Source organism: Scomber scombrus, chromosome 18 (assembly GCF_963691925.1).
Source record: "Scomber scombrus chromosome 18, fScoSco1.1, whole genome shotgun sequence".
Lineage (NCBI taxonomy): Eukaryota > Metazoa > Chordata > Actinopteri > Scombriformes > Scombridae > Scomber > Scomber scombrus.
Window position 1 is genome coordinate 22,962,023 of NC_084987.1, and position 26,145 is coordinate 22,988,167.

Consider the following 26,145-nt stretch of genomic DNA (forward strand, 5'->3'; position numbering starts at 1 on the left):
ACTGCCCTGTGCAAGATTTGAGCTTCTTGCTAGCGGTGGTGGTGCCCAGAGGTTGTTGCCATGCAACTCAATGTGGCACACACACACACACACACACACACACACACACACACACACACACACACACACACACACACACACACACACACACACACACACACACACACACACACACACACACCAACAATGGTCTGCTTTATGAGGTGCCCACTGATGCCATGGTAACCTCCTCGTTCTGGGCAAGACGGGCAGAGCGGTGTGCCAAAAAAATGCCATGGCTCCTTTTTTTTCCCTTTCTCAAACCACGTTGCCCAGAAACCTTTTGAAACTTAATAAGTGAAACCAGTGGGCAGACAAATTACGACGGGAGTGTGTGAGGCAGAGCGGGGGAGAGGGTAAACTTTGGAGTTTTTGTGTATCCTGCCTCTCGAGCATAAATTTAGCCTTGAGTGGAAAAATGATGCTGGATGGTTACAGATCAGAAACCCACAGTGGGCTCCGACTCGGGAAGGCCGTGTAACTTCATTAGGACAGAACTTTGCAAACACTCTCGCTGAATGGCGTGCAACTGCGCCAAATCTACAGTTAAGTGTGCAAAAGCCTGTGCGGTGCATGCTTGGCCAGACAAACTTTTCAGAGTGGTGGTGCACTTCACTAAAAATGATCAGCGTGAGCTCTTGACCTGTGATGTGAGCATGCAGGAGGGAATCTGGTGCAGTTACATAACACCGGCCTTTCTGCAGAGGTAGAGGGAGCAGAGGGACAAAAGGGCTCCAAAGAGGGCAGTGGCTCCAATACAGTGCTGCTCTGCTGGCAGGGATATTTCAGGTGAAAAGGCTCTGATGGAAAATGAAAAGTCAACGGGCTGCATGTGTGCTAGTGTAGGTGCCTTAGTGTGTGTTTGTGAGTTGGGTCCGTGAGGGACTGTGAGTGAGGTTGCTCTATCCATTTCCATATTACCGGGGGTCATCTAGGCATTGCGCCCAGTCCCTGTGCTTTTAGGCCCCGCTGAGGCCTGGCGAGATTAAAAAAACAGCGTTGAATCATGACTGGAAGCAAGCGACGGATGCAGCAGAGGAGGTGTTGGAGGGGAGGAGGAGGAGGAGGGGACAGAAAGACGAGGGTCACTCAATAGGGCCTCCGTCTAGTGCTTTTAAACTCCCTTAAAAAAAGGAATCATGCCAAACGTGGCCCGTCGAGCGGGCTAACACACTATAACTGGCCCTATAATTGCCACTAGTCACACCCCCCCTCCCCTCCCCCTCCTTTACTACAGTCACCCACTAAGCATGTAAAACACACGGAGGAGCGCAACACTCACTGCAGGATCACCACTTGGGAATACATGCGATGTTAATGGCACTCTCCTTCACAAGCTGTCAATGCCTGTTAATGAACCCATACATAAACATACAGGTCTGTGTTGTCTGACTGCACCAGGACAGACAGATTTAACCAGAGAGGAAGACAGACGGACAGGCTGGCAGGTATGTAGGCCATTGAGGAAAGGCGAGGGAGACAGACAGCCTGAGAGAGAGAGAGAGAGAGAGAGAGAGAGGCTGAGAGGCTGAGGGACAAAGCATCCGTGCAGAGACACAGATAAATAAAGACAGCATCGTATGTTAGCAAAGACATGCGGATTGATCAAATAGATACAATGCATCAGATAAAATCCGCCGTTCCATTGGATTGAGCACAGAACTCAAACAAAAGGGCAAACCCAATTTTGCTCTCAGACGTTTCTTTTTATTCTTTATAATAGGCATGACTAAATAAAATCCACAATAATGCTGTCCGCATGTGAAATGACTAACTGTTTATACCACAGAAGAAAATGACTTTCGCTTGTTTTTATTATGTTCATAAGCAACAGACTTCCCTTCGGTTTGCATGCACACAATGAGGAGAAGAGAAACATCATGTCTGTGTGGTGATGTGAACGGTACTAAAAACTATTTGGTTGAGGTTTCTTTTTTCTTTTTTTTTGAATCAACTTGAGTATAAACAGTCTGTTTTTAGCACAGGTGGCCATCATGAAAGATGACATGTGGTAGATTTATAGCAAACCACAAAATTGGCGCAACACATATTTAAAACATAGTGGGGCAGAAAGGCATGGTAACCACTGAGAAGGTGTTTAACCCTTAGATTAGTCTAAAGTGACCCGGTTAGGCTGTTTTTTTTTTCTTTTTGTTCCTAGTACTTTGTGGAAATATTCAACATGTTGTTTTAAGGGTTGGTCAAGTGGTGGTGGTGAAAGGACACGTAGAGGCAGAAGTAATCTTCACCAGTGTGTGTTTATTTTAACGCCAGATAAACAAAAGCAGTTCATGCTGGTTTTGGAATGAGTTGGCGGAAAAAAAAACTATTTACAAAAAAGAAAAAACATAAAACAAATAAACTTAGAAAACCTTGTTTTTCATAAAAAAGTTTTAAAAAAACATGAGGAAACTCAGTAAAACAACAGAAAACTGAAAGCTTGGGTCCATGGCAGTGTTGCCAACTCCTCAGTAAGGAAAGTAGCTATTGGCTGTCCTAAAAGTCGCTAAATGAAGTCATCACATAATTTGCATAATTTTCGATTTGCGTGTAATTATAATGGACGCAGTAGGAGAGAGGAATAACATAAAAAACCTAAATATGTTAAGATCTACAAATTAATATTCTTATGTTGATTATTGGTTTGTTTTTTTTTAATTTAAATCAATTTTGTTCTGTATTGTTAAATGTCAGAATATTACATTTAATCAAAAGGTTATGCGGGGTGGAATTTGCAGTCTGGATGCGGAGTGGTGTGGGTCTCCTCTCTGCTCTCACTGCAGCTGGGTCTGCTGCGCGAGGCTACTGTGAACCTGACTGCCTGTGCGTGCTTTGGGACGGGGGAGGGGCTCACGGCAGCACCCGCTGCTCGTTGAGGGCAGTAACTGCAGAGCGATACGTCCTTTCACTTCAGTCTCAAAAACACCAGAAAAGTCTCCAATAACACCAGAAAAAGTCGCTGATTTGTCGCTAGTCGCTTTTGAGGAAAAAAGTCGCTAAGACGGTTTGGGAAAGTCGCTAGATTTAGCGAGAAAGTCGCCAAGTTGGCAACACTGGTCCATGGTTGTGTTTCATACAGGGGGCCCCTCCTCTCCAGACAAAGTTAGATATTGATCAATTAATTAATCTAGATAACATTTCTAATCAAAAACAAGATGTCTACATGTTATCCATAATGTCCTAACATAGGAAACATTGACAAACTTGTTGTTTGGGGTAGAGGTTAATCCCCAAGAGAATGAGCAGATCTCCCAGTGTCCAATGCAAATAAGATGGATGATGGTAAGTTAGCTAACCTACACACTTAACAGAAACTTTATGGTGCTAGCTTCATGGAATAAACTAATATATTTGACCGTGTTGTTTATTTTGACCAGAGTGTAATCTACTGTCTACAGGGCACAGTATCTTTATATATATATATATATATAATTAGCATTAGCTTCACCAGTGAGCTCTTAGCCCGCATTAGCATCACCCCTTAGCTATTTGCCTGCTGTCAGCCTACCTTACACAGAAACCCCTTTTTACATTTAGTACGTAAAGTATTTATAGTTTTTATTTTAAAATGCTATTACTAAGTTCGTGTTGCTGTTGTACATATTGTTTATGCATTTAATTGCAATTATGTTGAAGTAAATCTGCTGTTACAGTAACATTAGCATACTTTTAGCCAGCTAGCATGACTGTGCAGTAGTTGTTGTCGGTGTATTAGCAAAGCCAAGTAGCTTTGTAGAATAAACTAATGAATTTCACAGTGTTGTGTATGTTTGGCCAGAATGCAACCTACTTTCTTGAGGACATAGTATATTCATATCCTCTCACTGTAATTAGTTTTTACGTTGTTTTTACCTTATCATTTTTTTCCTGTAAAGTATCTACACTATACTCAAATTATTAGTATCACCTCTGAGCTGTTAGCCCACATTAGCATAACCCCTCAGCTATTAGCCTGCTGCTGTTGCTCCTATTTTACACAGAAAGACATTTGATTATACAATTTACAATTGATTTTGACATTAATATTATGTTATCACTGACTTAGTGTTGCTGTGTTACATATTGTTTACACATTTTATTGCAATTACCATAAAGAGTAGCTGGTGTTACAGTCACATTAGCATACTTTTAACTAGTTAGCATGCCTGTGCAGTAGCTGTTGGTGTATTAGCATAGCATAATAGTTTTGTACCTTAACAGCTTAGGTAAGTAGCTATGTAGCATGTTTTTAGAAAGAGAGATACTCTTACTGTAATGTTTGCCAGTTAAACAATTTAATGATAAGTATACTCTGAATTTAGAAGACTATACATTGATATACTTTTGACAGTTGTACTAGGTCTTCATTTAAGTATAGGTGTTCTTTATTTCTTATGTAGTGTTAAGGTGGCTGATAGATACACAACAGAAATGTCCAACAGACACTGGATAGGTAAACTTACACCTCAGATGAAAATGACCCCAGCTACAAGTAATTAATCACACATCAGCCTACTAAACTTAAGCTAAGGTGCATGTTACATTACCACACATGCATCCTACAACTATCAACCCAGTGTAGTGAAGCAGTGGGGAGGTGAAGAAAACAGGGTCAAGTGAAAAGAATGTCAGACCACCATGAGTAAAAGTGACTATAAAGTAATCAACAGCTTAAAATACAATAAAACAATGTGAAGTGATCACGGCCAAAAACTGTTAGTCTGAAATGCAAAAAAATGTTTTAAAAATGACAAACATTTCCTCAAATCTTCAGCAATAAATTATGAAGTTATAAATGTGTGTGTTAAATTTATGTTTCATTGGCCTATACGTAAGGGCTAACCAGATATTCCAATGTAGTGTTTTACTGTGATGGCTGACAGAGAGCTGAGCTGATGTAACAGCACTATCAATGAGAGAAGGATACGTGTACATGTTATAAGCATTGTTTCCAGTTGTGACCTGCTCTGCTGAGTGTCCAATAGAAGCCCTTCAGTAACCTGGCTCCCACATCTGAGCTTGGCCCGGGGCCTCCTGGAACATGTATATCAGCACAGAACACAAGCCGATAGAAGTGATTGTTTTACAATCGTCAGAAACATACAGCGCATACTACACTGCGAAGATATGACCGAACCGCACGTGTGTGTGTGTGTGTGTGTGTGTAAGACGCTCTGTGTGTGTGTGTGTGTTTGTGTTTGTGTTTGTGTGTGAGCGCCCGTTCGAGCATTCACCTTAGTGTTTGGTGCAGAGTTGGTGGCTCGGCGAGTGTGCACATGGCATCGGGAGCAGTTGGACTGGCGAAGCGAGAGGCACAGCTGCTTGGATAGGGCTCCGTGGCATTTCTGTGTCTGTGTCCCTCTCTCCCTCCAAACACAACACACACACACACACACACACACACACACACACACACACACACACACACACACACACACACACACACACACACACACACACACACACACACCAGAGCATACATACAGTATATACCCACAACATACACACACCCCTCTCTATCACTCATGCTGCAGCAGCATCCTGGTAACAGATAGCTCCTGATTGGTGACTCCATCCGTGTTTTTTCCCCCTCATTGACTGTGGTTTTTTAAATATATATTTATATATTTATCAGCAGACCCCCAGGAAGAGGATTCTGGCGTGGGAGGCAGCGTGGCAGTGTGGATGGCGTGGGAGAGGCAGAGTGACCCGGGCCTCAGGTGGCAGCTGTGTTATGACTTCTCTGCCAGGTCATGGTGGATGGTAGGACGGACGCTCCCTGTCTCTCCCTCATTCTGTCTTGATCGATCCCTCTATGTCTGTTCTCTCTCTCTCTCTCTTTTATTTTTTTCATTGAATTCTCCTTTTCCTCTCTTTTGCACTCAGTAGTCATCTCTGTGTTTGGATGGAATATCCCTCCGCTGCAGAATGTGACATAATGTTTACTCTACATGTTTTGCACGCTGCATGTCTCCACACTGCAAAGACAGACCGTTCAGTCATTTACTCTGTGTGTGTGTGTGTGTGTGTGTGTGTGTGTGTGTGAGTGTGAGTGTGTGTGTGTGTGTACAAGGTGTTTGGCCCTGAGGCCACAGTAAAGCCAACTGTAAAGTCAGTCAGTGTCTACTTTAAGTGAAGCACCCTTGTTGAGAATATTCAACAGTGTAAACCTGAATGAAGTGATGCAGTATATTTAAATGTACATTTGACCAAATCTGCAAGTTGTAACAGTAACAGGGTAACAGGGATACCCCCCCCCCCCCCCCCCCCCCCCCAAAAAGAAAAAAAAAAAAATGCAAATGCACTTTCCTCTTATAGTCTAATCACAAGATAATTTGGGTGAACGCATTAATGATTGACTCCATCAAAGATATCTAGGGCTTATCCCAGAGGATGTGAGTTTTTAATTAAAACCTGTTTTTGCCACTGAGAGGAAATGATTATGAATTTTATTAAGGCCATGATACACTTTTAAGGCAACACAGTTAGGCAGTTTGTTTTTCCTCATTTTTAAAGTGTACCAGATGTTTAACTACCATTCAGTAGACTACTACCTGTGGTGCAGCATTGTTGCCCACATTACTTCAGATTTGATCATTTTATATGTTTTGATGACTTTTTTTTACCTTTTAATACACAGTGTGGCTGCCAAATAATGTGAGTTTGGAGCTGTAATCGCTGCGGTGACTTCTGCGCTTTTTTGACCTTCAGCTTTTTTCCCCGACACAAACATCCACAGTTTGGATGAGATCAGAGAGCTCGTTTATATTCCAGATCTCACATATTGACAACATCAATCACGGCGATCTCTCGGTAGCCGTCGCTTTATTATTTCCCCCTCATGTGGCCGTTGGTGTTGATCACAGGAGGCGTCTCGAGGCCTGACACAGTTTGTAAACCCGAGGTTCCTCTCAGCGCCAGCCTGCTGCGCTCACTGCTATGTAGGGCACAACTAGACCTCTCTGCCTGGGTTGGGGGGAGAGAGTAGGGGGAAGGGGGGAGAGAGAGAGAGAGAGAGAGAGAGAGAGAGAGAGAGAGAGAGAGAGAGAGAGAGAGAGAGACAGAGAGAGAGACAGAGAGAGAGAGAGAGAGAGATGGTTGGAGGGAGAGGGGGAGTTAAAGGAGGGACGGCAGCCAGAGCTGGGGCCCCATGCAGGGATGCAGGAGATGAAGAGCGGGGAGAGGAGGAGGAGGAGGGGTGGAAGGGTTACAGGGTGCTACAGGGGAGGGGGGGGGGGGGCAGAGAGAGGGGGCACAGGCTGGGCATGACTGGCAAAGGAGCATTCCCCCTCCGTCTGTGGACACGCAGGGTCTCAGCTCCATGATTCACAAAGCCAGGCGGTGTCGGGAACAGATCAGTGGGATTATTATCATGTCCAGAATTTTATAGTTTACATAAAGCTTGTTCATTTCTTAAGATTTTTTTTTTCTTGTGTTTTTGCTCGTGTTGTATTCTGAGACAAAGATGCAGATTTAAAGGATTCATCAGTGATTTAGTATTGTGCTTCTGTAAAGTTGGAAAGTTAAAATGGCTTCATCAGAGGTCGAGATACCCAGACTTTAAATTCCTAGTATGGGTCAGTCTGTATACATGCTGGTTCCTACATTTCCCATAGTGCAACTGGATCATATCTTTCATAAGATCCTCAGCCTCCTAGGTGCTTTCTCTCTTCCAAATCCCACGTCTCTAGTTTGTAATGCAGACTTTGTGTTTAAAGTCTCAAGCCTAATATAAACCTGATGACATCACTATGACATCATCAGGGTTTGTTTTTTTAACACCGTCGAGCTGCTCCAGAGCCACAAGAACCACTTTATACACAGGTTTCTAAAGGCTGAGTAGTACTCCTCCTGACAAATAAGCTGCTATGTTTGTGTAGAATTGGTCGAGTGTTCCTTTAAAGCAGCCACATGAATAAAACAAACTGAGGATTTAAGCTATATGTGCATACAGTAAGAGTATGTGAATCAATAATATTGCTACAAAATAGCAGAATTTAGTGAATATTGGTGGATAATTTCCACATGATGATCATCAAACAGGTGACATTGAATCCACCTTTAGTTTATTTTCTTCCACATCAGTGGATTCACAGCCGTAATCACAGGTTATAGCTTTAGTGTGGACACAAGATGTTCAAACAAAGAGTGATTTTCTTCCTCCGACTGCTACATTTTGAAGGACTTGCACAAGCCTGTAGATATAATAGCATTCCATATCAAACAAGAATCAAAAAGTGATAACATTTTATGAAATGAAGAAAACATCTTTTGTCTTTTTAAAAACATTTTTATGCCTGCAGTCATCTTGTGACCTGCGATATAACTACCACATTTTGTGATTACAGCCATTGAATTTGAGACAGATCAGAAACTGTAATTAAGTTTGGTTACTAGCCAATCCCAATTTAAAAAAAAGTTGTCCGTGTCCTCTTGGGAATCAGCATTTTCTAAAATCCTGAGGTCGTCTGTTTCTACACAACATGAAAGTCAGGTGTGTGTGTGTACGTGTCTCCCACTGTCCCTTCACAGGTTTTTGTCTCTAATGTTCAGATGCCCCCTCCTGCCCCTCCACCCCCCTTTCTCTGTCTCGCTCTCTGCCATCTTCTTTCAATCTGTCTCCCTCTCCGTCCCCAGACAGACCCTCCCATCGGTGCCCATTTCCCTCCGTCTGGCTCGTCCCCTTCCTTTTCACCCGGGTGACCCCGCCACCGCCCCGTTCCTTCTGTCTGTCTGGCTCTCCTTTACCCAGATGCCCCCCAAAAACCACTGCCTGTTACTTACCATCCTCACCCCTCTATCAGCACACACAGCTCTACATCTCCATCTCCTTTCCCCCCCCGGCTCTGCCATGTCCCTCTATCTCTCTCTTTATCTGCTTCTAACAGTGTTGTCTGGTTCACTTTCTCTCCCTTTTGGATTCTCTTCTCCTCGTACTCTCCCACTGCACAGATGCCTGGCTTGGTTCGCAACAGCTGTCTCGCCATGTGCCACCACCAAGTGTTGCCTCCGACTACAGGGCCGAGTTGGGGGGGGGGGAGATGGAGGGTGCAGAGTGGATTAGTCATGAATATTCATGTTCCTCTTGGATGTACTACCAAACAGAAAATGGCACCACAGAGGAGACTCCACCCATTGTAAAAAAAAAAAAAGAAAAAAAAGAAAAGAAAGAAAGGAAAGGAGAAAAGAAGAAGGAAGGAGGAAACATAGGGGAGGAAGGATAGGGGAGACACATGGAAAAGTGATGGAAGAGTATGGGAAACGGAGGCAGACGGAGAGAGGGGAGGGGAGGGGAAGCAGACTGAGTGGCAGGGATCCATAAAACGATACCCCTCCTCTCAGAGGTGTGAAAGAGTTAGCGCGGTAAGAAGAGAGCATGGGAAAACGGAGAGAGAGAGAGAGAGAGAGAGAGAGAGAGAGAGAGATAGAGAGAGAGAGAGAGAGAGAGAGAGAGATAGGGGGAGAGAGAGAGAGAAACATAGCTTCCTTTTGTACTTTGAATCAGAACATCTATACAAAAACAGTGGAAACAGGCAGCGACACAATCAGTAACAGTAAGTGTGAGCATTGATACTCCACAAGCAGATAAACGGTGAGGTGTGACCACATGGGAGATCCAGGATGAGCAGAGTGTAGGATGAAGAGAGAGAGAGAGAGAGAGAGATGGCAGATAGAAGATAGACAGTTGAGGGTGAGGGGCAGCAGATCTAAGCGGACCAAGGCTCTAGTGGCTCTTCCTCTCTCTTTCATGGAGCGCCAGGAAAAGAGATTATAGCAGCCCCTGCTTTCTCCTGTGAGGGTGGGAGAAAAGGGGGGGGGGGTTGACCATACTCTCGCTTTACCTCCTCCCTTCATTTTTTACTCTCCCTCCCCCCCCTCCCCCCTTTCAGACGTCACTCTCTGGTGGTACCGGCCCGGCTGGACCCGAACCAGAGCGAATCACATCACCCGAGCACCACTCGGTGAGGGGGGGGGGGGGGGGGGGAAGAGGAGGATGAGTGTGTTTCAATCACCATGGTGACAAATGGCACAATTTTTGATATCGATTTTACAAAAGGGAGGGAGATTTTTTTTTCTTTTCTTTTCTTTTTTGAAAGTTGGGAGCTTTGTAATGCATCACAGGGAGAGGGAGAGCTTTTGAAGGGCGCTGTGTAGCTTTACAGCACTCGACCCTCATACGACAGAGAGCTTTAGTGTTATTCTGAGGCGCCTCTGAGGAGCCACGATTCAGTGAAGTAACAAGAGGGTTTGGTTTATGCTTGTGTGTGTGTGTGTGTGTGTGTGTGTGTGTGTGTGTGTGTGTGGCTCTGTGATTGTCGCAGCTCGCCGAGCGGCACGTTTGCCCGTGCACACTTACTGCACTTGAGTAAACACCTTTCTCACACTCAGATCCACTCAACCAGCCACCACTGCATCCACGAGCACACACACACACACACACACACACACACACACACACACACACACACACACACACACACACACACACACACACACACACACACATGGACAATACACAATTACACACTGCAGCGCTCTCTCTCTCTCTCTCTCTTTCTCTCTCTCCCACTCTCTCTTCTTTTCCCATACACACAGCACATACAAACAGTGAGTTAATCAGACCTATAAACCCTCCTTGCCGGTAGAAGATAAGCGGTGTGCTGGTAGCCTTGCCCTCCTGAGAGCAGCACTCCTCTAGCGGTGCCGTGTAGCCGCCTGATAAGGCAGGGGAGTGTGGGATACCCTGAGAGATCCAGGCAAGCGCACACACACATACACACACACAAAAAAAAACACACACTCGCCAGATTCTCTGCTGAGCCAATCAGCGGTCCACGGGGCCCGAGGCTCCACCAATCGTCCTATTCCATCAGGTGTTGCTAATCTCACCGCTCAGCCCTGCAGGTGGATGTTTTTGCTGTTTGTGAATGTGTGTGTGTGTGTGCGCGCGTGCGCTTTAGCAACCACGCTACCTTTCGTTAATGCAATCGATTGCATGTGAGAATACCACACCGTGATCAAAAGTGTGCAAGTTGTGAGTCTAAATTTGTCACTTGCGTAATTATTTATTAATTTTCGGAACCTGTGCACGAGGAATTTGTGATTTCTTTGTCACATATCACTGCAGAGCAAAGACATTATAATAAAATGTGCTTATGGCTCTCCTGTAAGGTATAATGTAGTCAGAAAAACACTGTTTGTCCTACCTATAAGATCTTTAATCAAAAAACCAGCTTTGTTCTCTCCTCAGTAAACACTTCTACATTTGAAGTACGTGACTTTAAATCTAATCCCGCTCAACTACGCTCTCCTACCTTCATGTACAAAGGGCCCGACATACTTTCTCAAGGGTCTTTTGGTAATTAAGTACACTTTCTAAACTGAACTAATTAAGCCTCCACCTGTATTTCAAAGAGCCCGCAGGATTCAGTTACTTTCACGGATGAATTGATCTATAATCTAAGCTGTGGAAAAATAAGGAAACACTTCCTGCTTTTCAACATCAGAAGTTATTTGATGAATCGTGCAGGTAAAGGAATCTTATAGAATGATTTAATCCAAAGCACAACCTGTCTCCATAGCTTACTGAAGATTATATTGAAAAAGAGTGAAATAAATATATAATTAATGAGCCGATATAATGAACAAACTATATAACTGTCGTGTCCTTATTTTCTAAAGTTTAATATACTTGTGATTCCTAAACAATTATTTACTCATATTGTACAAAGTTTTGAGTTTTTAGAATATTTTTTCAGTCTTTAATATTTTAGTATGTTTAAATGTAGTGATCTGTATTGTTAAAGGCTCTATAGGTCCTGTGTAAGTATTGAATAATATACTGCCAATCCAAGCTTTCATTCATTAGACCTTCATCAGGGTGAATCATGCTCTTTTGGTTATTTAGTTTACATTTTTGGATCTTTTGCGTGTAATAGTGAGTGCAGTGGAGTGATGGAGACACTCATCTACTATAAAATCCATCTAAAATGATTTCATTGTCGCTGTAGGACTGTGTGTGTTTTGTCGTCTATAGTGAGTTTACTATCTCAGTATGTTTCTGTAGTAATGGAAACTTGCATTAGTCTGTTCGTACTGAGCTTATTTTAATTCACCCTTTATTTTAAACCTGATTTTTATCCTCTTAGTTATAATTAGAACAATATTAAATGAACATTTATGGTATTTTCCGTTTGTTTTGTTTTTTTTATTTAAGAGGAACTTCTTTACATCTTACAGTGTGGGGAAATAATTACATAGATGTAGTGTTTCCATCAAATGCTACTCTCTACTTTTAATGTGCTACAATTCAGAGGGTAAATGTACTTTTTACTCATTGCTTCATTTATTTTATATCTACAGCTGTTACTTTGCTGCTTAACATTTTACATACCAAACATATGATCAGCATCTAAACTAGGACACACTAGTGCAGACTGACAGTTTATACGGAAGTTGAAAACGTGCTCCATCCTGACCAGCTGCAACATTTAAATACAGCTTTTACACATGAAGACATCCGCAATAATAAAAATTCTTAAAATATACAAAATAATATAAACAGTACGACCATTCAATTTAACTTTGGATAGTTTATTCGTTTAGTTTAAGTACATTTTGAAAGAAACCTTTTTACTTGTAATTAATTATTTTACATGTAGTAGAAGGTGCTACTGATGCATTTATCTTCTCTGTACTCCTTCAAACTTCATTTTAGGGCTGCAGCAGGCTCTTTCCAGGCAGTGCGGCAGCATGCTGGAGCAGCCTACCGCTCCAGCATGCTCTCTAAACCACCATGGCACCTCTTGGAAGCTGGCGCAGGTCAAACGCGTCTTAATTCAAACCAAAAGAAATGGGAGAATGGCCGTGTTTCGGGCCGGTTCCACTGGCCTTGCCAAGGTCAGCATTCCTCGACGGGCCGTTGCCTAGTGGAACTTTTGTTTCCCACTTTGTGTAAACCCTCCAGGGAGAGACGGTATAGGACCGGGAGAGGAAAGACCTAAAGAAAAGGGACTTTGCAAATGAGCGCGAGCATGTCGTTTAGACAAATACAGAGCAAAATGGTGCATCACATGTGTAAGGTGCAGACACCCGTCACATTTGATCCTGCAGGGACTCCTGGTAGGATCTACTAGTTTTAGACAGCAACACATTTCCACACCCATTCGTGTGTCAAATAAAACGGACATTGGACACACACCGTGGATGGAATGGTTTAGTGGTCCAGTGATTGCTCCCCTCGTCCTCGTACTTTAAGGCTGCGTAAGCGGGTTTAGAGGTTTTGGAGATGCTATTAGAAGTCATGGCCTAGTTTAGAGTCAGAGATTTAACGCCTTGATCTTCACGCACTTCTGTACCAATTTACTGCCTCTTAAAACTATAAATATTGATCTCTCTGTAATTAGAAGAACAAAATAATCAAGTGAACTTTTAGTCTTTCTAAATTAATGTTACATTCAGATACATTCATCCTTTATCTCACATTTCCAAAAGTGTTGAGTTTTTCCCATTAAATAAACTCTTACCTTTTATAAGAATTTATCTGTAAGCAGATTAATAGAATAAAGTGATGATTTTAAATCCTCACAAGGAAAAGAGACAGTGTAAAGAAATAGATAATAAACACAGGCAGCATTTTAAGGTCAAACATGAGGTCAGGTTAATAAAATAAGTAAAATGAACCAGTTTGTATCAGAGGAATAAGACGTGTGTGTGTGTGTGTGTGGATCTTAACCCACATTATATCCCTGGTTAAACAGCATTTCTGAGTTTATTTCATTTACGTTTTCTACCTTTAAAACATTTTAGATTTTACAGACGGGATGTGTGTGTTCGTGGTCGCGCTTAAAGGCCGTCGAACACACACTCGAGCAACAAATGACTCTGAGTATATACAGCTCGTAAAGGCCTGAAGTGAATAGAAGCTGCAGACTTTGCCTCCTCTGCAGGCCGCTCACTTGAAAAGGCCACACACACACTCTCTCTCTCACACACACACACACACTACTATTTAGCATCTAAATAATGAATCAGTCATATTTTAAAAGTCGTTATATTCAACACTGCTTATTCATGGCTGAAATCTGAGAGAATTTGGGCCTTAAATGTTGCAGCCTGGCTTAAAAAAATAGAATAAATGAAACAAAATCAAATAAAAGGAACACATGAGTAATCTGACACATTCTTATATTTTGTGACCATTTTAGCGATAAATATAAAATGTAAAATGTAACAATAATGCATTTATCTCCACTGTTCAAAAGCAGTGTTATGTTTCTTTAAAATTCTCATCAAACAATTTAAGTTAAAAATAGAATACCAGAGGCCTAAACTAATCTATTGTAATTATTTGTTGTATTTTATTGTGCTTGGAAAACCATTTCAAACTACGAATAGATGCATGTTTTTCATTTATTTTAGTTTTCTTACAATTACAGAACAGAATAGTTAGTTATTAAATGTTCTAAATATGAAAAAGAGCCTGCTGTGATAAATTAAAGAGTAAGAAACGTCTAATATATTTCATTACACATTAATTAACACTAGTTTCATATGAAATAAGCATTTAATGCAACAGTTTGAGATGAACAGCTGCTTGTGGAATATTGTTGAAAGTGGCTGTATAAAAGCAAAATGGAAAACTTGTAGAAAAACAGAAACTCTCTCTCATCCTACTGACAGAATTATAAGCTCAGTGAAACTTGAGATATTCATCTGTTTCCTTAATATTACTTATGATTTATTCCAAAGTATATCTGAATTACAATTACCTTATTTTTGAAATGATAGCCTCATAATCTGTATGTCTATAATCTTTTATGGAAGGTATTTAATTAGCTTTATATTTTGTGTGATTGGAGATGAAAACCTAGAATCTGGTCAAACATTTAGAGCTTCAAGCTGCTTAAATATTTTAGCTGCCTGCCTCTCTTTAAAGCACAACGCTGAGCCCATAAGCTTTTTTTATTTGTCTGTTACTGAAGTGATAAAGTTAAACCAATACAGACAAATTTGGCGGCAGGTGGAGTCCTTTTTTTTTTTTTTGTGCCAGTGCTCATCATTTTGTCGCGTGACGTGGGCATTTGCGGAATCCTGCGAATTGCTGCGTTTCTCCATAAAAAAACAAAAAAAAAAACAGGTCCAAAATGCTTTCCTCGGTAATTTATTCATGAACAGGCCGGATCTGTTGGAAGGCGTGTCTGCTGAAATTCCATCTGAATATCCGAGGCTAATTTGATATTTGTCGTGAATAAATATTGCGTTCATACTCACAGCCAGGAGTCATGCACCTGCTCTTTCTCCCTCTAACGTATCTAACGTATTATTCATGACTAAATAAACAGGTCCACCTTGAATGGAAGCTATAAAAACACACTAAATGATATGGTGTGACTGTGGCAGTCCAGTTCACACTGACGGCTGCGCGTAGAGAGGGGGAGGAAACATGGAAGATACAGGTGTTTTAAATCTTCCACACAAGTCTACATGTCAGATTAATGACCACTGAAAGTTCTCATATTTTTCCCACCTGAAGGCATATCATAACACAGCCCTGCGCAGTAATGTGCTGTGTGAATTAAGTCATTGTTGGGTAAAGCTTTAACCTCCCTCTACTCCGTTTAACCACTTATTACCTTTCTAAGAGAAATCCATGAAGCTTTGTATCAATATGTAGGCAAGAGTGAGTCACATGATACAGCTTCAAAACATTGCATTGCTTCTTTTTCTGAAAACATAATCACATGATTTAAAAATATGATATCAAGAAAATGATGATATTCCCAGTTTCTTTGTTTTAGGTGGTGTCCACCTGCTGCAGGTGAGCTTTCACCACGCGGGTCTACACGTGCATGCCTCCATGCATTTGAGCTGAATATTAAGTTTGCAATAAACGTTTACAGCTTGCTTTTCACACTCTCAGAAAATATTTGGGTTTTTCATAACCTTCCCCCTCTGCTCCCTCCCGCCCTGTCTGTCGGCCCCGAGCTGCCCGTACACTGTTGCCGGTGAGAGCTACTAATCCCCTGCGTCCATGGTTTACTCTGAGCCGGTATTTAATTCCTCTAAACCCCCAGCTGCCGCCCTGGTTACTCACTGAACACGACAGACTGTGAACCGCTCTGGTTATTAATAATTCACCAGCCCTCCGCTCCGCTTCTCCGGCCGCGGCCGCAGGAGACACACCGCACGTCCTGACTGGTGCGTGTGTGTGTGTGTGTGTGTGAGTGTGTGTGTTTCACTTCTAGCGTTTTGTTTACTCTTTTTTTCATTTGGCTGCTCGGCGTCTCGCGCAGATAACACAGGGAAAGAAGCACGTTTCACCTCGTCGTTATTGTGTGCAGCCTCCGTGGACAGCACCGGCTGGCTTTGCCCACCCAAGTCCCGCTACAGTCTCACCAACTCTGATGTCTGTGATGTCGCGACAACCGAGCCGCCACATGCTGACTCTTGTTTCTGACGCCGTTCTCTCCGCAACTTTCTCCGGACACTGAGGAACAGGTGGAGGAGCACCGGGGAGGAACTCCACTTTTATTCAGGAGAGCGAAGCCGCAGCATGCACAAGGGGAAAGCGCGCGGTGTCGTCCCTTTTTTTTTGCAGGAGCAACAGCTGATTTGGTGAGCGCGTAAGCAGAGAGTGCAGGCTACTTACTGTCGGTGCACAGCCAGACTCCTGCTCTGTCACTCGGGCTCACACGGTGACTCTGTCGGTGGCGCAGAGCGCGGCGTCTCGGTGGACATTACGGTACCGGGACAGACTGGAGAAAGAACCGTGGGCACTGACAGGAGACCACAGCCTGGACACCGACGATTTTCATGGAAATATCACGGGTCGAAACCGAGCATAAACACCTTGTCTGAAGAAGTCGGGAAGCAGGCAACTTGGATTATACAGCTCTCGTTCTCTTTTGCCTTGACCGAGAACAGTTGACTACAAATTGCAAAAAAAAAGAGAAAGAAAATGTTTACCGGGCAGCAGGCCGTGTGTTAGGGCTCTTTTGCTTCCGGTATAAGGCCCAGCTGAACAAGAAACCGAGCAGTTTTCTCTCTCCCACACACTTTTTTTGGAAGCCGAACTTTTCAGAGTGGAAAATGGGTCTTTGAGAGTGTTTGGCACACTTCCCTACACCACAATGGTACGTGCTATGTAAACCAATAATTTGCTCATTTATGCAGTCAGCTTTCAGATTCATTGTAGTTGTTCATAGATTTAATGACATACAGAAAGAACTTTAATGTAAACTTTAGTGGGCTGAGTTTACCCACTTATAATTCTTGTGTGTGTTAGTATTTACTTGTGTAGCTAATGGGTAACAGTCACCAAAATGCGTGCCAAGTCCCTCCACCTACCTATGTTTACTGTCACAATTAAGACTTATTATGCTATAATGTTATTCTTAATAAGCACAGTTTGCCTTGCTGGATATGATATAGACATTTTAAAGGATGTTGCTATTAAGGAAACGTATTACAGCTTATTATAACCATTACAAAACAAGTTGCCTGGCCAAATCAGTGTCCAGCCCTCTCAGTTCACCGCCCGATGTCCACTGCCTTCTGCCGTTTTATTCCTATGGAGAGCATGACTCCTCTCGTTGCAGAGGTCTCTGACGAGGGCCTGTCAGTAGCCTATTTTTAGCCACATATATGATAGGCGCTATCGCATATCATACGGTGTAAGCAGCTAATCAGGAGACGTCATAAAGGACCGTGTGTTAAAAAGGTTACTGACATGTGAAGAGCTCCCAGTGCGCGAATCTTACCTAAAAGCAAAGTTTAACAACCCGTGGAAACTTGGCTATAAGTAGATGGAACTTCTTGTTTGCGCCAACATTCAATTAGGTGCCTATTTGATTTGTGCGTAATTACGCACAGCGGTTTAGACCAATTCCTTCATTACGCATGTGATTTATTTGTGCAATTCAATGAAATCATGTGACATCACAAAGCAGAAGTTTGTGATAGTTGACATGGGAATGGGGTCCCTTTTTTAAAAACTATTTTTTTATTTGTGGTTGGCTGATAATTGGAATTGGCTGAGCAGATTTACTTTTGAAAGCAAAACTTTATTTTTGTTCTTAATTTTATCCCCATCTGCCCAAAAGGAGGAAATTTGTTCAAATTGGCAAATGCATTAATTTTGTGAGGATGTGACATGAACACGCATTTGAATGCAGTCCTTGTAGTAAAGGAAAGTCTGAAATCTGTTTTTATAGAGATTTATGATATGTAGCTCACACATCCTTGACCCTCTGATAGATTTATTTTTCTATGTTTTTTTTTTTTTTCTTTTGGCACGAAATGAGTCAAGTCAGGCGATAGTTAGGGGAACCTCCTACATACAACCTTGAAGCTGCTTAGATACCAGGAAGGGATCTTATTTGCACATGAATATGGAAGATTATTAGTATGAATAATTATTTGTTTACGAGCATCCTCACTGACATGGCAGCTGCCCAAGAAGCTCATCAGTAAAAATGATACAGAATTCAGGACAGGCCTCACATGGGATTATCTTGACTTGTTATTCTCCTACTTATAGCAGCTCACCTCTTTTTTTTCTTTTTTCTTTTTAGCAAGGAAAAGCTATATTGTGAATTTATGCCAAACATTTCAGTTGCATGTAAGTTTAGTCAGAAGGCACTGGGGGCATCTGTCAATCAATGTCAGTTAACTTCCCTCGAGGCTGATGCTCCAGCTCTGACGCACAAATACACACTTTAAAACACTTAACATGTTTGGTCGCATATTATAGTTTACAGACGTATTAAACCTTGGTAATGAGCGTTATTAGCCATGTTTCAAGCATATGTGTAAATTGAAAGTGTCCACCGCTCCCTCTCCCCGTGGTCAGCATGTGTGCGATATGAGAAACAAATACAGTAATCATGCGGTTCTGTGTAAATACTTGGGGCAATTGTATCCCTCTCTGTTTGTGTGTTTCAATCTGTGTGTGTGTGTGTCTGTGTGTGTGTGTGTGTGCTGCCTGCCACATGATGATCAGACAAGCGGTTTTCCAGTCTTTCTGTGATCTGCCTCTTGGCTGTTGCTGCCAGTGATGTCATCCCTCACTGTATACAGAATATTATGCTATTATGTTTGTCCTGGCCTTGACATCTCCCTGGAAAAATAAATAAGGCTTCAAGGAGGCTATGATAGCTTATGCGGCGTGTAAGCATTTGCCATAGTTTAAAGATGGAAAGTCTGATATACGCTCAAACAGCGTAAATATTAGGATAGTGAGCTCAGATGGGTCCGTCAAGTTGATTGTTGTTTTTTAAAGCGGTAACTTTTTTTAGCATGGTTTAGCACGAAGGCTATATTGTGCACCTTTAATGTGATATCTATGTTGCACTAAATGAAAAGGTAGTTATGGATTGTTTATCCAGCGACTGGTAGACACCGAAAAACAAGACTTAATGGGGTATTTCTGCATTTCCGTAAAGTTGAAAGACCTCTGAGGGTAAGATTTTTTTTTAAATGGTCAAAATCGGTGCAGCAGATGTCGAGATATCCTGATTTTTATTTCTTCCTATTAGTCAAGCCTTCTTAAGAGGAATCTGGATCCTACAATTCCCATAATGCAACTCAAAAGCATGTTCGATAAAACCTTTCCTGCCTGTTAAATGTCCCATGTCTCCATTTCTGCAGCTTCTTCTGTTTGCTTTTTGAAGTTAGTTATTTTTCTCAGATATCATACAACTGTTTTCACATGACAGTAGAACTCTCCACGATGAATGAACTGACCTTTTTAGATGTAAAATTGGTGGAGTGCCCCTTTAATTGGCAGGTTAATGAGTGTGGACTGTGTTTAATGAGTAATTTTCATCTCCAAAAGCAGACACAAACTTAAGGATTTACAATGCAAAGGTCAACTAAAACTGAAACAAAAAAAAAAGAAAGCACAGAAGTTGCTCCAGTTGTTTTGCCAATATTCCATGTCAGCTGGATTCAGGGTCACCTTGAAACAATTGTAAATCAAAGTGTTTTTTTCCCCCCACATTTGTCCTTTTTGGGTTTTCTCTTTTCTTCTATTTCAATTAAAACAGACACTCTCAGGGACAGAAAGCTGTTTTCATGTGTAGTACCTCCTCTTATGGAGCGCTTGCTCTTGAAAAGATGAATGGTAATCTTGGTTCAAAAGGGCTGTGATGGATGGCACTTTGTGCAAGGTGAAAGCAGCAGGGTCCCTTGAGCAGCATGCCTACCCTGCACTGCAAGTATACATCTTCATGACTTGTTTCAGTGAGTAGTGAAGAGAAAAACAGTAAGGTCTTCTTCCCACTAGAGTTTCAGAATTATATCTGGATATACTGTAAAGCATGAGAATAATATGACCCTGAAACAACAGAACGCAACAGTTCAGTTCATTCAGACAGATTTGTTTAGTTTGTTTTAACGGAAATATGACGGATATTTTTGCTTACTTTCTCTCATCAAGCTCAGCCTGATCTCATAACAACTCCTAACTCTTCCATCTCATTTCTAAGCCTGCCTCAATTACTTTATCAAGACTTAACCCCTCACATTAATTGGTATCACAAGACATCCCAGACTGCACACCAGCTGTGTAACCGAGTAATCTCAATCTACTTAATTTGGGAAGGTGTTGGTATCTCCTGCCTTCTGAGTTCAATTTGAATAAAAAAAATAAAAAATCACAACAACAATACATGTATTTTCTCTCTTCGCTCTCCTCTTTAGGGCCTTAATGAGGAATTAGAGCCAATAGCATTATTCATTAAACAGAGCTTGCCAGCTATTTATCACTGTAACAATATTAGCATATTTGTTTAAATTTTCAACACTTTTTTTTTTTCCATTGGTAACCAGGTTTAGCATTTTTAATAATCTGGCATTGAATGCATCATACCAAATTGAATGCTGAAAAAGAACCAGTGGCAAGCCCCAGAAACATACTAAAAAATCCTTTATGAACACACACACACACACACACACACAAGAACACACACACACACACACACACCTCTAATTACCGCCTCCCCCGCTCCCTGTCTCTTATTCCTCACCTCCTGAGATGCAGGTGTAAAAAATCACATTTTTCCAGCATTTCTCCCTGAGGTGGCGCTGGCTTGGGCTCACACAACTTAAATCCACCCCCTCCTCCTCTTTCATATTCCCCCACACATTTTTTTCTACAAACAACTTCCCCCTCCCCTCACCCACCTCTCCCTCCCTTTGATGTGCTTGCCACATCTGCACAGGTTTGTTAGCTTGTTACCAGGTGAAGAATGAGGATACAATTAAGGGCTGAATGAGGTGGGACCGGTTAGGATGTCGGTTGCAGCTCCGTCTCCGATGCTCCAGAAAACCGTAGAGCTTTAAGAGTCGATGCTGCAGATGATTAGGACGCCGTAGCGGAATGATCATGGGGCTGTTAATCAGTGATTGTGAGGATACCTGCCTCTTACGGATTGTTCGGAAACCCAGGTGGTTTCTGTGCTGCTTGTGTGTGTGTGTCTGTTTATGAACAACAGAATGAGAGAGAGAGAGACAGGGAGGGGTGGGCCATATGTATATGTGCTCTGATTAATCCAATGCCATGAAACACAGCCAATTTGAGCATCCTTCTTCAGATCTGACTTATTGTATAGGTATTTATCAATGAGAAGTGAGCAGGCAGGACTGTAGCTGAGGTACTGTAGACATCAAGATTGATGTTTACTCACAGAAAACTGTAATGTCCACCAACAGGAAGCTGAATAGGGTTCTCTGCACGCCTGTAAGTGTGTGTTGGCAAATTGTCAAGCTCTACAAACTTAATGAAATAGTTACACTTAAGGAATTGTGCTCATTCGCTTCTTTCTTAGACTTAGCATAGCCTAGTTTAGCATACAGATTGAAAACAAGAGGAAACAACTAGCTTTGCTCTATCAGAGTTGGAAAATATGCCCACTATAACACCTGCCAGGCTGACTAATCAACACCGGAATGTGAAAACAATTTGTGGTCTTAAGGGACGTTACATAATTTAACTATTTCTTTGTGAACAACAACTAGGCGCCGCTAATAGAAGTTTGTCTTGACGTTGAAGTTGCCAGGTTTGGCAACATGAATTTTTTTTCATTCATACTGACGTATTGTATAAACAAACAAAATACGTACAGCTTTATAGGTGCTGGTAGTCGATGTTCACTTTTATAACCAGGATAGTTGCTTCTCTCTGCTGCTAGTCTTTATGCTAAGTTAGGCTAAATACCTCTATTCTCCAGCTCTGTTCTTAGCCTCATTTGTGGCCTCAGCACTCCATATGTTAGTTTCTGCTACATAGCATTACCTGTTTTTTTACCTGTTATCCAACGCCAGCTTCTATCTGTAAACCTGCAGTGGTTAGCTTTGCATTTCATCTTGATAAACTGCTTAAAAAAAGGTCTTTAGCTGCTAAATTTTCCACTATGTTCACAAGCTAATTGTTAACTTCGTTTGTTGGGAGGCAACAGTACTTTACGCTTGTAGTCCTTTTTTGCTGAAAAATGCTGGAAACGACCCTCCTGAGAGCGGTGATAGTGAACCAAAACAGTCAAATTGCGGCTAGAAAACCAAAGCAAAGAGCTGAAAAATGTTAAAAAGCTCCATAAATCTGAGGTAATATGCAGGGTTAGGTAACATGTGGGTTCAAAAGTATGAGCGAGCCCCTTCACGTCACACTTAATCCTTTGATGTTATAAAAATATTATAAAACGGCAACTAAGGATGTCATTGGAAAGGCTGTGTAACGTAAGCCCTCAGGAACAATGCAGAGCTTTAAAGCCAATTTGACATAGCGGCCAAACATGTAATCACAACACCAATGTGATGCTATTGGTCCCAAAAAGACCTCTTTCCCCATAGACTTACATTGATAAAGACACATCTGTAAATCAGCTTAAATTCTTTGAATGTCACAACCCCCGTGAAATGATACCTATCACTATCACCATCACAATCACTATCTGATAGCCTTTGGAAAGTCTAAAAGAGCTACACGATCGAATCCCAATTCAAGTTAGCGAGAGGGCTACATAGGAAGTAGCAGGCCTGGCCGTGTTTTGGTTTCATGCACCACCGAGCAACTTTCACAGGAATGAACAAGGCCTCCAACGCTGTATCCAGCTCTCTTTATAACGTCCATGGTGTAACCAAAACACCATCAGTAACCTACAGAGTGCTGAGGTCACAAATGACTGTACTATGAACTCACAGTCATAAAATATATATATCAATCTTGTCAGCTAACTTGTGTAAATATGGCACATCAGCATATTTCCCTTAAATGTTGAACAATTCCTTTAATAAATCATACCTACCATTGTTGGTCACCCAAAAGAAGTCCCAGACATCAAATGATCTCTAGAGCTTTTTAAGTGTTAATTACACATTGCTCTACACATTTTAGCTCTAGGCCGGCCATATGGATTGGGCATATGCTGCATATATATAGAAAAAGCATATATATAATTGATACCATGCTCCATAAAAAAAAAAAAAAACTGACAGAGAGTGGGAAAAGGGGGCCAGTGCTGCAGGGAGCTACATCAAACAATCAAGCCTCGAAACAAATGATGCCTCTTTGGTAGTGTTGTGAGACAGACAGAGGCGGGAAGATGCTTCATTCATCAGCTGACCCACGTTTTTTTTAAACATCTCATTTATTAGAGTTTCGTCACCTTGAGCTCGAACTTTGTCGCCCTGCGGCGGGGCAGATCATTTTTCAACTTTAAACGACTAAAACCTGTCAAAGAGAGGCGAGCAAGAACTACCAGCGTGCCCTGTTCTGCACTACTCTGTGATTATCAACAGAGTAAAATATATCCTTCAGCTGGACCGGGCAGTTTAAGAGCTTAACAGAAAGCCCAGGGAGCTTGACAAGGGCACCATTTAGCGGGACAAATGGCTTCAAATGGTTTTCCTCCCGCGTTTCCCCACATATTAATGATGACAGGCCAGGAGTTGGATGCTGAGGCTGAATGCCACGAGTAGTGTTTTCTTAGTCGCTTGGATGACTTGAATTGTAACTTTGTTTAACCCACTGCACGCTCCATGCGGCTTGCGCTAAACTCATTGGGAGCGAGACAGGCTACACTAAACAAAACCAATGTTAATCTTATGTTAATCAATCTGCCTTCAAGACCTTTCGCTGTAGAAATAGAGTGAAATCACACACACACAAACACACAGATGCCCTTCCAGTGTTACAGTAAAAGGGAAGGGGAAAAGACTCAAGCTGTAACCTCTCATTCTGAAGGATATGAATAGCCTGTGTCTCCAGCCGCAGCTTGGTTAGCCCGAGTCTGGGACTTATTATAGTGCTGTGTGTTTATGCATGTGTCTGTGCATGTATTTGTTCAAGTGCAATCCCGTGTCACTGCGTGTGTGTATGCGTGTGCGTCCTTGCATATGTAAATGCTTAAGTAACCTAATGTCTGTTTGAATTCCCTCGAAAATTGTTTACCTCACATGACAGTTTAAATAGTATAACTTTACATTTTTGCTGCTCGCTACGAGCAATGTTTGTTCCTGTTTTTGGGTCTGTGTTTGTTTCTGCTTAAGGTATGTTGAGAGATCAAGAACGTATAGTTCTGGAAAATAGGATTATTTCTCCTCCTGTCCTCTATCCAGCAGCTTAACTTAAGTCTCCTGGTCCCAATGTGAGTAAACTTCTTTCTCCCTAACTCACAGAATCAGAGTTATTTTCATTTACCTAGCAATTTTTATCCCTCGCCTCACAGGTTTAATTGATTTCCAAAGCAGACATTTGAATTTAGCCTGGCGAAAACAAATTTGTACCAGTTTGGACTAAAAAGTAATAGCCGGGGGCGAGCTAACTAGGCATAACTCCCATCTCCGATCCAGATCCTCAGTCTGTGGTTCCCTCCCGTCCGTGTTGTCTGGCCTGGCTGCCTCAATTGACAGCAGAGCTGCAATGGATCCTCATTCAGAGCCCAAGTCTCTGCTGGCGTGTCCCACAGCATACAAATGAACTGTGCTGAATAGAAACAAACACTTCGAATAAATACTTTAACTGCATCTATCAGTGAATGCAATGTAGGGTCTGCAGAGCAGCCAAGAGTCTATGTGTGTGTGTCTGTGTGTGTATATGAACAGATGTATGTGCCTGATGTGTAGTATGTGACTGTGCCTATGTGTGTGTGCCTATGTGTGTGTGTGTGTGTGTGTGTGTGTGTGTGTGTGTGTGTGTGTGTGTGTGTGTGTGTGTGTGAATGATTTGTGCTGAATCAGTGCTTGCTGACAGAAAAGTGACCATGCAGGTGAAATGGCAGCGACAGGAAATGCCATTGTGTTGCAGTATTGTGCGCTGCTACGGCAGCTAAACACTTTGCTCCCCATTCAAGTGGCGGTGACTGGCAGGGCCGGGCCGGGCCTCAGGCCTGCACAACATATGGGCTCAGGCAGGCAACACACACACACACACACCATGGACCGTGTGTGTGTGTGTGTGTGCGGAGTGTATAGATGAAAGACGCCGTTTCTCCCGTAGATCTCTGGTGGTGGGACTTTAGAATGATTATGAAACAGTTCATTGTAGAAGCATCAGGATGAGTGTTATACATTTACAGCTTTGCAGCCAGCGTTTCCGTGTGTGTTTTTACGTTCTCCGAACCGAAAGACGGTGTCAACTAATGAATAAATGTTTTTTATTTTTTTTACATTTCAGGCAACCGAAACCTTTCTGTTGAATGAGGAACCCTCCAGAGGTCCTGGAATGCCTGAATGCTTTGTAGTATCAGATTCATACAGGGTACGCATTTATTATTATTATTATTATTATTATTATTATTTTTCTCATTATTATTCACGTGTTGTTATTAAATGTGTTATTTGAGTCATTACTCATTACTATGACTGACATTCTGTTTTCATGCTCTCGGTAATTGCACCACAATCATAATGTCATTCACAGCTCCCTCTACTCAGCTGCAAACCATTACAATCATTATTTCCACACGCACATTTAAGAAAAAAAAAAGGGTTGTGGGGAGGGGGGGGCTTTCTTTGCAACTTCACCAAAGCGGCCCTCGCCTCACGGGAATGAAAATTATGACGATAATGTGCCGCATGCCTCAATGTATAAAAATAAAAAAAAAAACAAGACCAAAAAAAGAACAG

The 26,145-nt window shown here is 42.0% G+C and overlaps 1 protein-coding gene across 2 annotated transcripts in view; it reads left to right on the forward strand.

The window, feature by feature from the left end:
- Positions 1-16,296: 16,296 nt before the first annotated feature.
- nfixb (nuclear factor I/Xb) overlaps positions 16,297-26,145 on the forward strand; it is a 142,258-nt gene continuing 132,409 nt past the window's right edge. The window contains exons 1-2 of one of the 2 annotated variants that reach the window (XM_062438963.1): positions 16,297-17,153; positions 25,694-25,777. In XM_062438963.1, coding sequence (XP_062294947.1) covers positions 17,151-17,153; positions 25,694-25,777 — 87 coding nt within the window. In that variant the 5' untranslated portion in view covers positions 16,297-17,150. Of the gene's footprint in view, positions 17,154-25,274; positions 25,778-26,145 lie in introns of those variants that run through there. The other variant, XM_062438966.1, reaches the window with a different exon arrangement.